The following is a 14,171-nucleotide window of genomic DNA, read 5'->3' as shown; positions in this document are numbered from 1 at the left end:
AAACATTTACTGCTCTCTCACAACATTATGTATTTTAACATGTAAAAAGAGAAAAGCATCTAATATCTCCACAGTTTTCAAGGCCCTCAGTAACTTACCCCCCCCTTACAAGGAATTCAATATGAATACTAAAATTCTATATCCTTATTATTCCTCTCAATAAAAATGTTTAATGCCTTTATTTACGCTCAATTCCTCTTGACTTAACAACATCTTGCTCTTTCAAAGCTGTAACAATACCCCACTTTCTTTTATTTTTTTGGCAGCTCACACTTATCTTTCCCTTCTCTCATTTCTGTTGTTTTAAATGACCACCAAAGAACACCTAATATATACAGGTATTAGGTACAGATATGTGCCAAACTATGCCAAAATGGTAATAAATGGTAATAAATATTTTACATTTTATTCACTCCTCAAGTGTTATTTTGAGCAGAGATGAGAAAACATGCTCAGAAAAGGCAACTTGTCCAAACTCAAAAAAACTTCTAAGAGGCAGGGTCAAGATTCAAATCCAGATCTGACTCTAAAGGCCATGCTTTCAGCTACAGAGAGAGTTAGACTATCTCTATCTAATGCAATTAGCATGTTATTTAATGTTATTTTGTCCATATTAGTCATATTTTGTACCTTAATATCTATCTTTATATAATCCTACAGTCCATGTTGTATACATATATACTAACTCTATCAAGTCATACCTCGCCTACGTTGAACTATGCTATGAGGCCATGCTATCTGGAAAACAACCAGGACGTAAAAGTAATAAGCACACCAAAAAACGGCAAAAGAGATTCAAAGTATGGGGGTGCCTGGGTGGCTCAGTGGGTTAAAGCCTCTGCCTTCGGCTCAGGTCATGATCCCAGAGTCCTGGGATGGAGCCCACTTCCTCCTCTCTTTCTGCCTGCCTTTCTGCCTACTTGTGATCTGTCTGTCAAATACATAAAAAATTTTAAAAATCTTTAAAAAAAAGAAAGATTCAAAGTATGTATCATCACCAAGTTTATTCACTACGGGTAACACATATTATTGACAGCAGGGGGCCTTAATTCTACATAATCACAACCTACTTATATTTATTCTCCATATAATATTAACAAGTCCAGTTATATAGTTTCTATTTTACAGCACAGTGAAGGTAAAAAAAGAACTGCTAAATATAGGAATAAGAGTTTCAATGTAAAGTGATAGCTGAGTATAAGAAAATAGCACATAAGATCAAAAAGAGCAGTCCAATGTCACACAAGGTAGTAATAAACTGTCCTGCCCCCACCTCCAACAAAATAATCGACATTCATGATGGCCCCAGCCAAAGAGAAAAAGTTAAAATGTAGTTGATATATTCTTCTTAACAAAGGAGAGAAATATGTAATAGTTATAGAAATAATTATATCAATAATGGCTAAAATGTATATTTCAGAGCTCAACCAGTAACTTTCTTCTTGAGGGCTCCAAATCAACATTATTATAATATATGTCATACTCATTTAATAGCTAATTATTCCAGAAATATGATTTATTTTCTACTGTACTTGTTTTTAGAAAGATTATAAAAGTTTAAGTGTATGGGTTTTAGAATCAAAAATAGTAAATGGGATCTGAATCCTACCTCTCTCTTTTACTGCCAGTATGACCTTGGGCTACTCTGGGCCCCACTTTCTTCACCAGTTATATAAGGATATTAAAACATATTTTCTAGAAATGTAGGAAGACTAAATTAGATAATTTAAGTAATGTTTTTAACAGTTTCCAACATATAATGAAGTTCAAAATATGGTAACTGCTATTTTTTTTTAATCAAAGACCATGTCTTAAACATCTAACAACCAGAACAATGCTGGACACATAAGCAGTACTCAGTAAGTAGCTGGGGACTGGCCTGTATGAGAAGAAAAGGTAAGACTCTCTAACAGCACACAGCAGTGTCCAACATGAGTAAACCTATTACTTTTGTTTGTGAATATTTACAAAATAAAAATATGAAAGAACTAGGATCAATTACTGAAAAATGATTTATTAAATTTTGGTTAATTTGATATAAGAATTTTAGTAACAAACTTAGCTGCTCAGCAAAGAAACAACTTTGAATAAGCTACTTATCAATGAAAGGTTTGAGTGATGATGGATGACATCAAAGATTCCTGTTTTGAATGGGGGAGCTAATAATTTCTGAAGTTTCCAAATATGCTTAAAAATAAACATAATATGTAGATACACACATACCTCCCCCAATCCATTCATATTCAAGTATCCCAAGTGAACATTTACTTGCAATATAACTACTTATGTTAAAAATAACTATACTTATTCTCTACAGTATCTTTAATATAGAAACAATTACTGATGTAAGTGAAAAATTTTTCCTAGGATTCAAAATTAAGTCTAAACTTTTTAAATAAAATAACTATCAAAAGAAAAGAAAGAAAAATAAAATAACTATCAAAAGTAGCATAGTAAAAGGCAACATAACAGCTTATCCAAATTTCTTAAACTTCTTTTTTGTCTCCTTTTAAGGAATGATCAGCATCTTTTTAAATGTCTTCCATTTCACTAGGTAAAACAATTATATTTCCGTATTCAAAACAATGTTGAAACATGAACACATCTCCCATGACAAAGGAGAAAAAGGTTATTTTGTATGGTTCTTATTAAAATATACAAAGTGATTTAAACATTTTTAAGGCTATGCTAATCTAAAATTTAACTCATTAAAAAGTTGTAAAAACTTATGTTGAGAATTATTTTTACATGACATATGAAATCTTATATAAGAATCTGACCTGCTTTGTACCAAGTTATGCCATTCAAAAATAACATTAGAAATCCCAAACTGCAACAATAAAATAAAAACACAAGTCATTCTAAATAAAGCAGAAAATTGCTATTTGTAATCAAATATTCCATTATCATGATTTTATGCTAATCATATAATAGACATGATTAAAAATTTATCCACAATACATGTAAATAAAACATTCCACAATATTCCACTAGCCACCTGGTGACACACAGAAACTGCCATATAACTAAATGTTAAGAGTTCACAGCTCACCTACCTCCAACCACTGGAGTCTTCTCACTCTTTCTGCAACTCTATTCCCTTCAGTTTTTCTTTTTTTTTTTTTTTTTTTCTTGGGTGGAAGGGGGTTGGTGGTGATGGTAGTGGTGTGGTGAAGGTTAGGGAGTATATTATACAGAATTATGAGCGGAGAAAAAAACAGGGCAATTAAAAGTTTTAGTATATGAGGGATGAACATTAAGCATGGAAATAAGCAATACTACCTTAAGATGTGATTTCTCGAAGTATGAGACTATGAGGCTACAGATAAATATATTTATGTGCACACATCTAAAAGCAGTTAAATACACTTTTATCTGGCAAGTTGCTCCTTCTTAGTAACTAAAAGTAAATTACTTGGCAGTCTTCTTTGTTTACAGTTTCTGTGTCTCTTCACTCTTTATTCATTTTAAAAAACACATGAAATTACACTAGATTCTGAATAAGATCACTAAAATCCCTGCAAGTGGCAATTCAACTCTCATTTTGCAGCTTTAATAAAAGCAATAATTTCCCCAGTATACCCTTTACCCAAATAACTAGAGGGCTGGGTAGGTTGTCTGGATTTAGCAATGAAACAAACATTCCGTGTTTTTCAGAATGATCTTAATTCCAAATATTCTATCTCACTGTGAGGCCACATGTTTAAATTCTGAGGTCAGCAAATATGGTCATTTCAGTGTAGAAAGTAACAAAACCACTACCCATCTCATACATAATCTCTATTTTCAAATTTCATAAATCTCGAAGTAAGTTTGATAACAAATTTATAGAATCCTTTGAACATGCAGTATTAATGAAGGGGAAAGGAAACACGTATACTACAAAACAATGGAAGAAAAAAGTCATTTATACTTGGATTTGGAATAAGAGCCAAGCATTTATATACTCATAGTCACAAGCACACCAATTATTTCACAGTATGCCTAAAAGCTCTCAGTCCAGTACTGCACTACCTTTAAAGGCCAGAAGAGCCCTATTTTTGAGATATAATTAATCTTCAATAATTATGAGAATTACATAATCACCAACTTTTCCTCAACATTACCTTTAAGTATAGAATAATATGCTAGAAATGTTAGTTCACAAAATAAAGTTGCGATTTTTTCAAACACTGATCCGAAGTCTACCTATTCAAATGCTACCCTTTAATGTAAAAAAGTCTGACCGTCTGACTGGTGTCAAGACTTCTATGAGGTCTTCTCTCTAAGCTATTCCTTACTTATCTCCCATTTTTTAAATTTTCTGAATGCCTCCAGCTTTTGATTCCTTTATAAGAACAACTGGCAGGTTCTTCAAATACTACTGTCTTATACTATGCCCTGATACAGATATATCCCAATTATAATATAAACTTGAAACCAAGAATTGTGCTTTCCTGATTCATGATAACACTTACTAACCCAATTATATAATATATGGATCAAAAATATGCTGACTGGCATTAACAAACCACTATAAATTCTAATCTTCAAACTACTGGAGCAAAAAAAATGGCAAAGTAATTGACAGAGTTAAATTTTTGAAAATGCAGCTAATTAAAAAACTGTCTTCTTTCTTACAAAACTCAACTGAACTTCATAAATAGGATATGTTTTAAGTTCTGGCACACCCTCAATTTTATATAAATTTCATCACTACCAAGTACGTTGCTCAGTTTACGTAATCTGCCTGGCTCAAAGACTTTGTAAAAGGGATTTTAAGAATGTACTTAAGTTTCAGTTCTCTTTTAATCCTATGACTTGGGACATATGTTATATTTATCTAGTTTTACACAATTATCTTCATTTTAGTTTGGCATCTGTATAATTTTAGAAGTATATTCAGATAAAATTCAGATAAAGTAGCTATTCAGCTTTAACCTGGTCACACTAACAAAAAAGCACAGATAATACAAAACAATGGATGATCCAAAAAGCGTTAACAGTCAACTCTCAAATATTCGCATGTGGTTTACCTACTATACATTTTCACCTACTTATGTTTGCTATTCTAATAGTATTTGCTCAGGAAATAAAAATTGATGCTAATAATTCACATAAAAGAAAAGACACATCAATCTATTGTAGGGGAGGAAAGAATGTATAATCTTCCCAAGCCACATATAAGTAATGCTATTTAGATTATGTAATTTAGCACTCTTCTGTCATTATTCACCTTTTTCTTAAGTGCAGGTAAATGAGAGTGGACTGTATTTAGCTTGGTGATAGTCAGAGATACAGACACACAGGCATGCAAACCATTCACTCACCCCACTGTGCTTTTCACAGCCCTATTTTCAGTAGCCTGAGACCTGGGAGGGGGAGGAGGCAGCAAGTCACTGCAGATGATCACTTAAAAGGAAATTGAGAGTTGACTATAATTTACATTTAAAGTTCTATGAAATACCATCACTCCTACATGTATTCATTACTGTTTATGGGAATATTTCTTACAGTAATTTAACGAGGCTGTACTTTCTTTTTAACCTTTCAACATCCCAGAAACACGGAGATATCCGAAGATCACAAAGACAGAAGGTGACAGTGCTACACATGTAAAGTAGTATGTATTTCAGAGATCCAGGGAACTAAAACCCAGTGAGATTAAATAGTATGCCAACATCATCCTTATATTAAGGAAGAGTAGAACGAAATTCTCCAGACACCAACTTCAATGCTATAGTCTTGCAGTCTCTTCAACCAAAATTCCCCTCTTGTCTTTTGAGATCATAGTCTTGCTAGTTTTCTTCTCTTGGCCACCTTCTTCTCATTTTTTGATTCTTATGCTATGACACTCTCCTCAGCTCATCCTCTTAACACTTAAATCTTTCGCTTTCTCCATTTATATTCTTCCCTGTCTCAACGCCCCATGCAGAGAACAATCAGATCACAAGTTTAGAACCATTCCAGTATTTGCAGCTACCTTTTATATATGATTGACTTAATCGCCTGAAATTCAAAGTACAAAGCTTAACTCATTATCATCCCTCCAAAATGGATTTCTTCATTTCATAGCACCATCAATCTCAATGTCCCTCAGGACTGCAAACCTAAAATGTTCTTTCACTTCCACTCTCCTTAATGCTGTACTATTCAATTTCCCATCTCTCTCTCCATTCTGACATTTAATAAAATGCTTCAGTTATTATTATATCATAGGTGCTGGGGAAGCTTAAGATACAGTAACGGAAAAACAACAGGACAAAGAACGTAAAGCAAGGAGAAGTGATATTTAACAAGGAACAAACAAAATGTAGAAAAGTAGAGGAGGAAGCAATCCCAGTGAATTCCCACTGGGATGATTTCTAGAAGTTGCAAGTAACCTAGACCTTAAAGAATTAGGATTTCAACAAAGAGTACTAAAAATGAAATTCTAGGCAGAGGAAACAACCTGCACAGGGTCAAGTAAATAGAAACTGCATGCCATATGCAAGGAATAAATCATTTTTTCTAAAGCAGATTCTCAACCAGGGGTATAACACAATCTCCAAGAGGAAAGAACAAATATGGGGAGGTAAGTGTTTTGGACTTGCTAACTTTCCCCATCCCTGCTGAAAAGCGCTGTGTGTAAAGAAGGAAGAGAGTGTCTTACACAAGTAAACTCTGCACAGAGCTGACAGAATAGTATGATTAAGACAGGACAGAAGATAATAATTCTGGAATAAATCATAAAAGGCCTTCAATGCCAAGTTAAGAAATCTGGACTTTATTCGTGAGCAACAACATGCCAGGAAGTGTGAGTGTTCTGGGTTTTGTTTTTTACTTTAAGGGAATGATAAGATCAGATCTACATTTCAGGATAATAATCCTGGCAATCATATAGCAGAGAAAGTGAAGGTGAGAGAAAAGATTTTACATCACCCAAATAAGATAATAAAGATGTGAACAAGGCCAATGACAATGTTATAGGAAAGACTAGATTTCCTTAGATATTTCACCAATAACCTGAAGGAACATGACACCTGAACAAAGATAACCTGTAGGTCTCTAGCTTGATATTACAAAGGATGGTGGTGGTAACTAGAAAGTAAGAAGAATATGCTTTGGGATGCAAAGTATTACACATTAGGCCTTTTAGATGAGTAGTAGACACATAATACTAATATGTTTTGCAAGCTTAAAAGAAAGAGTCTCAATAAAATGTAATTATCCTAACTTTCTCAGCACATGGACTTTTTTTCCCCCCAATTCATGGATTTTTGAAGCTCTCACTGTAAAGGCTGTTCAGGGACATAGCACCTAGCACCGTAGGAGAGAAGAAGAGATCAAGGACAGAACCTTACTTGCTTAAGTAGCTGGAAGACTAGTCAGGGAACACAGAAGGGGCAGCATGAGAGGCAGGAGAATATTTCACAGAAATCAAGTGAAATGGTTGCAAGAATAGCAATAGTGAAGTGCCTACAAGTGCATGGTCTGCAATCACTCAATAATCCTATGACCCTGGCTGAATTACTTACCTGAATTTCCAACCTTTAGAATTTTAAAGCTTATATCCTCAACTGTAAAACAGGGATAAAAAGAGTACCTCAGTTATTAAAGATTAAGTGAGATAACATATTTTAGAGCTTGGAACAAAACTATTAATACAGCAGTAGTTCTAAAATAGAATAGGGAACTTAAAAATGCCAATGAATTTTACATGAGATTACCAGCATCCTTTAAAAAACTATTTTCAGTACACGGGGAAAGCTGTACTTAGAAGACTAGAGTGGTTAAGGAAGAAAGCTGTAGAGTGAGGATGAACTATTCTTTCTGTAGAGTCCATGGAAAAAGATATTTTGTAATCTTTGTCTTTATCTTTCCATACCTCCCACCATCATCCCATGCCTGGTATACTACCTGATCCATATGAAGGATATAACAAATGATGACTGAACATAAGAAAACTTCCAATAGGAAGGAAGAAATGAAGAAGAAAGGGATCTCAGTTCTACAAAGAATCTTAGAGGAAACAGTATTAAAAGCATAAAATTCCTTTTCAGGTTAGCCTTAAAAGGGAACAGAGATGCTTTATTCACTGACTCAGGGAACCAAAACATACGTATGTATAAAATATCAAGGGGAGAAGACAGGCGCACCCACCTGGCTGGCTCAGTAGGTAGAGCATGTGACTCTTGATCTGGGGTCCTGAGTTCAAGACCCACACTGGGCACAAAGATTAAAAAATAAAGGGGAGGAGTCAAGGGAATTCACATTAGACAGTTTCGACCTTCTTAATAAAATCATATAAGTTCTCTGCACAGTGTAGGAGTATTCCAAAGTCAGTTTGAAATCTGAAGAAAACAAATTAGTTGATTCCTCCATTTCAACACATATTGACCTTCATATCTAACTCCAACATCCTAGCCTAGTTCACCACCATTTCTTAGATTACATCAGTGGAGCTTCCTAGGCAGCTCCTTTTCCTGCTGACTTTTACCTTTCAGAAGGTGTGGTACAGTCTCTTGGAACCCATGTTTCCTTTCATTATGTCCACCACTATTCTTATGAGAAGTCAAACATTCTGTGAAGCCTTCTCTGATCCTCTACCCACCAAACAATTCATCATTTTCTCCTCTAGGTTATTTCTGGTCCTTGTACAGTTTGGTTACTTAATTTATCGTTCCATATTGCAATCACTTAATCTGTTCCAGTAAATACCTAAAAAGGGGAATAACATCTTCCTTATCTTCATTCCTCCAGCACTTAATTCAGCATTTAGTAAGTAACAAGCATTCAGTCAATGTTTGTTTTGTCTAACTCAAGTCAGCAATTAAACAACATGAGTAATCTATCTGCTCACTAGAAAAAAATCAGGAAACAAAAAGTAGTATTCAAATCCGCATCACTCAGTTAACCCTCCTATCTTTCTAAGTATGAAACAGCAACTAAACCAATTTTTGTATTCTTTCTAACGGAAAAGTAAAAGAATTAGATAATCAAGAAATATAAAACTCAATACTTTTACATAAATTCTATTCTAAAAGATTTCAATACAGGTTTGTCCATGTCCTGAAAATTCACTTTGAACACAATGATTAAATTACTGTACAATAAGAAGAACTTACATAGGAAGAATACCCTGTGTTTTTTCAAGTTACTCAGTACCACAAATGTACTATGAGACTGATAAAAAAAACCAGGCTATCCTTGCAGTGGAAGTGACTAAGGGAAGCATTTTGGTTTCAAAATAGATATTGGCATGCAAAACAGAAAGAGTATTTAAATTGTATCAATAGCAACTATCAGGGACTTTCACAGAATTAAGTAGTTGTTTGAACAAAACTGAAAGCAGCAATCACCAGTAAGTTTACTGTGAGATCTACTGCAATTAAGTTCCTAAACTAGATCAAAATTAGTCCACCAACAATTTTTAACTTAAGTACACTATGTATGAACTAACTACCCAAACCAAAGCACCTAGAACTCTCCTGGGCCTCAAGAACCTTGCAAGGCTAGCCAAATCATTATTACTAAGAAATTTCTGGAGTCAGAGAAAAATTCTAAGGTTCTATAAAATAAAATACTACATTTTATCTTAAGCACATAGGATACTCTTTGCTTAGACCTAATTTACTGGTAATCTCACAGAATACTCCTTTACAGTTGTTATATTCAAGAACTCTACTTCAGACAAGCTATACCCAATTAACAGTATGTCTCAAAAAAATGAAAGCCTCAATACCATAATTCCTTATTAAGTTTATAATGTTCGAAACAACTTTGAAATATTTTAAGTGCAATATAAATAATCACAACTGATTTCATAGTGTGGGAAAACAACTAACGTCTAGTTAACATCACTCACAAAAGTATCAGCTCCTGTACTGAGTATTTTAAGCATTAGTTCATTCACTTCTCACATTCTTAATAGCCCTTTGAAGTTATCTCTCTTTGAGTTGAAGAAAACAAGAGTTAAATAAGGTCAAATAACTTGCCCCACATCACCTATCAAGTATGCCAGCTGAGATTAAAACCCTGAACTATTTGACTGTACAGTCTGATCTCTTTTCACTATATATTGAGGGTTCCTTTGGGAATTACAATGACCATGACCTCTGTTTAACAATGAACTCTGTGAGATAGCTACCCAATGAATTTCTCAAAGGTTATATAAGAACAATTAAAATGAGACCAAACACTGCCTTCACATTAAAAACATGTAGTTTTGGTTACCCAAACTTTATCTAAAAATGTACTGTAATTCAATCCACAAACAGCTGCCTTTCAGCAGCTATCAGACAGCCCTAGAGCTCAAAAACTATTACTAAAGTGTAATTCCTCATGAGGTTTCTTCAGGTTAGATCCACAAGACTAGATTCACAAACCTTTCAACAATGAAATATCTGTCTGAATAGCAGTTCCTTGAACAACAGCTTCCCCAGATAATAAATTATTTCTTATTCTCATATAGCTACTCTTACTTGCATATGCCTTTTGCCATTAATTTCAATTGGCTGTGTATATTCCAAACTAAACTATATTTTATCAGGGCAAGAAGAAATAGCATTTTCTGCTTGTTGCATTATCCTAAAAACATCTACTGACAACAGTGTTCACAAAGTGCTCAGGAACTATAACATTTTAAATAGTAAACATACTCTTATCTGTGCACTTGATAAGTCTGAAGTAAATCAAAGGTATCAAAACAAATTTGTACATTTTTTTACAAACCAAAATTTTGATACCAACCACAGAAACTGCTACATACAGCTCAGCAAACTCAACCTAAATCACAAATATACTAGCACCACAGCCAAACAAGCTTTTAAGAAGAAAATTAAGACAGATCTATCTAATAAGTTCTCTTTTCACCATCTAAATACATGTGCCCACGAAGAAATTAAATCACAGATAAAGTACATCTGTTACAGAACACAAATGCTAATTTTGAAACCTGTGGGAATTTTGTTTTTGTTAGGAAATTTACTAGGTTACCACATACATTTTATATAGATTTTTCGTGTGTGTTTTTTAAAGTTTCCAAACTGTTACACAAAAGTCAAAAGCTTTACATCTTTCTACACTAATGTTCGTGAAAAAATGAACACTAATGAAAAAGTTTCAGTTTAGTGCATTAGTAGAAACCCATCTGCCTATTAACACCAGCACCTAGTTTACCCAAAACAAAGCCCCTGAACTTTCAGAATAAAATATTCGTACAAAAATGTACTCTTGTAGCTAAACAAAAAGCAGCCGTTTAGTTTATAACAGTTATCTTACCCCGTGAAATATAAAATACAACAGATAATGCAAAGATATGCTTTAAATACCAGAGATGAGCCTCAACAATGAGCCCGCGTCTGACAAATACTTTAGATAACAGTCATTACGTCAAGTAGAACATGGGTTAAATTTTTTAAATTTTTAATGAAATGTTTACGACTTTCTTTAACTTCCTAAAGTGTTTTTCAGATCTCAGAAAGGAAACTCATTCTATACAGCTGAACCAGCTTACACTCTAGCCAGTGTGAAATAAGACTTCTTCGGAATCAGTAGACCAAATCCTGTTTACCGTGGAAGAAAAAAAAAAGAAAAACCTCGTATACAACTACTGTATCTTCAGCAAAACATTGTCGAATAAACTCCATTACGGTAACTAGTTTAAGATTCACTGGCCAGTAGCTGGATTAAATCCTTAAAAACAGAACCGCGGGGTTCGCCCAGTTCCCAAGGTGTAAACAAACCTGCCGCCACTGCAGAAGGTAAACAATGAACCTGCAGCGAGGGTGAGGGGGCGGTCTTTGCCAACTACACTCCCAGCCACCGGGGAAAGGGAAACGGGAATGAACTACAGTGTAAACCAGACACTTAACCATAGTCCCCGATTCTAGGTTTCACTACCGAGTTATCAATGTTGCGGGTCCCCCAGGGCGGTGAGCAAACAGTAAAGCAGTCACGCAGGCAAGCAAGAACCCAGCAGGTCCGGCTTCTGCTCTGGGGGACGGGGAGGGCAGGATGTGGTCGCTCTTCCCTCAGACATCCTCCGGCAACCTAAATAACAGCCTCTACCTCCCGCCGGCCGCCTCCAGGCGAATGGCTGCACGAGCTCCGGGATGGGAATTAAACACTCCCTCGGGGGTCCAGAACACCCAGACGGTCGCCGGCTCCGCCGAGTCCCGCCTGGCGTTCCCCGGCACTCGCCGCACCCAGAGGGCCGGAGAAAGGCGCGGGGCCAGGGAAGCGGGCACCGGGAAGGGGGATGGGTCCCGGGAGGCTGCCCCGAGCTTGGCTCCCGCGAGCCAGCAGGCGGGGCTCGGGCTCTGCCTCCCGCACCCCCGCGGGTCCTGTGCGGGGCCCGCCCCGGCCCCCGGCCCCCGGCCCCCAGCTCCTCCCCAGCAGCGCGCCGTCGCCGTCGCCGGCGCCCGCGGCGCCCCGCGTTACCTCGGGTCAGATCCAGCGGGACGTTCTCCTCGCCGCTGTCATTCCGCCCTGTGCGAAACAGACACACAGCTCCAATTAGGATTCGCTCGCAGGCCAGCGGCGGCAACCCTGCCTCCGGCCAGCGCCCCTAATTGCTCCCCCAGCCCAGGGCCAGGGAGAGGCAAGGGCCAGGGGTCGCGGGACCCAGGCGGTGGGGAGTGAGGGTTGCAGCGGGCTTACCTCGTATTCGGAGGTTCTTCAGCGAGCGGCCGCGGCCGATCGCCGCCATATTGACGGGTTTCAGTCACAACACCGGAAACCTCGCCCAATCGCGCGAGAACCCCTTCCCCTCCCCGCGCGCCGCGCCCGCCCCCCGCGGCACCTCCCCCGCCCCTCCGCGGCGGCAGGCGGCGGATGGTGCTGACTCTCCCCGGGGCGTGGAAGGAACGGGGTGCCGACCCAGGGTTTCCATGGGGCTCGCGGCGTGCGCACCCGTCCGCCCGTCTGGGAGTCCGAGGTCGCGGCTACACGCCCGGCCCTCCGAGTGCAAGCCTGCCGGGAGGCGGCATTTCCCACGAGGGGAATCCCATTGATAGGAGTTCGCAGCGTGATGGATGCTTCCCCTCCAGCGCCGCGGAAACTGTAATCAAAGCCGAGGAGGCCGGGATGCGGCCGCAAGCCACCTGCGGAAACCATCCTGCCCCATTCTCCGTCTGGCTCTCAAGCCCTCCCTTCCTTCTTCATCGGTGAAAACCATGTTTATTCAAAAACAAAGCTGCGCACGGTTTTAACGTAATTCAGATCCCTTCCCAGAGTCGCTCTGCTCCAACCAAGTTAACACAAAACAAAGTTTGTTTTCCACCCTCGTTGTGACCACCGGACTAAGCAGCCTTGCACTTGATCTTCAAAACCACACTTAGCGGGAGAACTTCTCTAAGAGGAAGTGGTCGGGTGGACGTTTCGTTTTTCACCGCCTGGCGCAAGCCGGGAGAAGGGAATTCGGAAGCGGGCAGCGCGGGGTGGTGGTCCCGGGCGGCGGGGGAGATGGTTCCCGCGCACGCGCGGGCGCCAGGAGGCCCGGGGAGAGGGTTTCCTCTGCCGGGAACCTAGCACACGCTGCTGAGGGCTGAATCGGGTTTTCTGTCTGTGTAGCTCTTGAGCACGAGCTAATGCAGAGGTTGTGGGTTCATACTTTTTACACCTAAACCTGGTAACTATTAACTGTAGAGATTTCAATTCTAGAAATTGTTTTGCCTAATTAATACATATACACCTGGCCTCTGACCCAACAACTTTCTCTTAAAGTACACTAAAAAGAGGGTGAGGGTTCTGCCGCCTCCCATCCTCGACTTGTCTTTTATTACGTGGGACTGGTAGTTCAACAGTGGAGAGCTTGGTTTAACCACCTCTCTTCTCCCAGTTAACGCAATGCCCAGGATAAATAAATGTTCAATAAATAATCGGTTCGATGAGTAAGTGCCTTGGAGTTCTTTCTTCCAATGCTCTTTTTGGTGTTTAAAAAAAAAACACAACAGTATTGGAGCTATAATTGCCGTTGTTAATAATAGTGAACAATTGGAAGCACAGATGACCAAAGGTAGGGATTATGCAAATTATTACAAACATCAAAAAACGGTGTAAGTCTTATATATTCATAGAAAATAAGGTTCATGATTTTAAGTCGAGCAACAGATTACAAAATTCTCCCTTTTTATACACGTTTAAAATACGTATAAATTAAAATTGGGTGTTATAAAATAGTTTACATATCTCTACATAGAAAAGAGTCT

The 14,171-nt window shown here is 38.1% G+C and overlaps 1 protein-coding gene across 5 annotated transcripts in view; it reads right to left on the bottom strand.

The window, feature by feature from the left end:
* The window catches only part of RICTOR (RPTOR independent companion of MTOR complex 2), a 128,708-nt gene extending 116,029 nt beyond the window's left edge, over positions 1-12,679 (bottom strand). Inside the window, exons 1-2 of one of the 5 annotated variants that reach the window (XM_045998756.1) lie at positions 12,622-12,679; positions 12,403-12,450 (exon numbers count right to left, since the gene is read on the bottom strand). In XM_045998756.1, the coding sequence (XP_045854712.1) occupies positions 12,403-12,450; positions 12,622-12,670 (97 nt within the window). In that variant the 5' untranslated portion in view covers positions 12,671-12,679. Of the gene's footprint in view, positions 1-5,309; positions 5,331-7,496; positions 7,518-11,862; positions 12,302-12,402; positions 12,451-12,621 lie in introns of those variants that run through there. The other 4 variants (XM_045998758.1, XM_045998759.1, XM_045998761.1 and 1 more) reach the window with 4 other exon arrangements.
* Between the last annotated feature and the right edge of the window lie 1,492 nt (positions 12,680-14,171).

The sequence above is a fragment of the Meles meles genome, chromosome 3, assembly GCF_922984935.1.
Source record: "Meles meles chromosome 3, mMelMel3.1 paternal haplotype, whole genome shotgun sequence".
Lineage (NCBI taxonomy): Eukaryota > Metazoa > Chordata > Mammalia > Carnivora > Mustelidae > Meles > Meles meles.
Note: the sequence above shows the minus strand (reverse complement) of the source record. Positions and strands in the feature narration are given on the sequence as shown.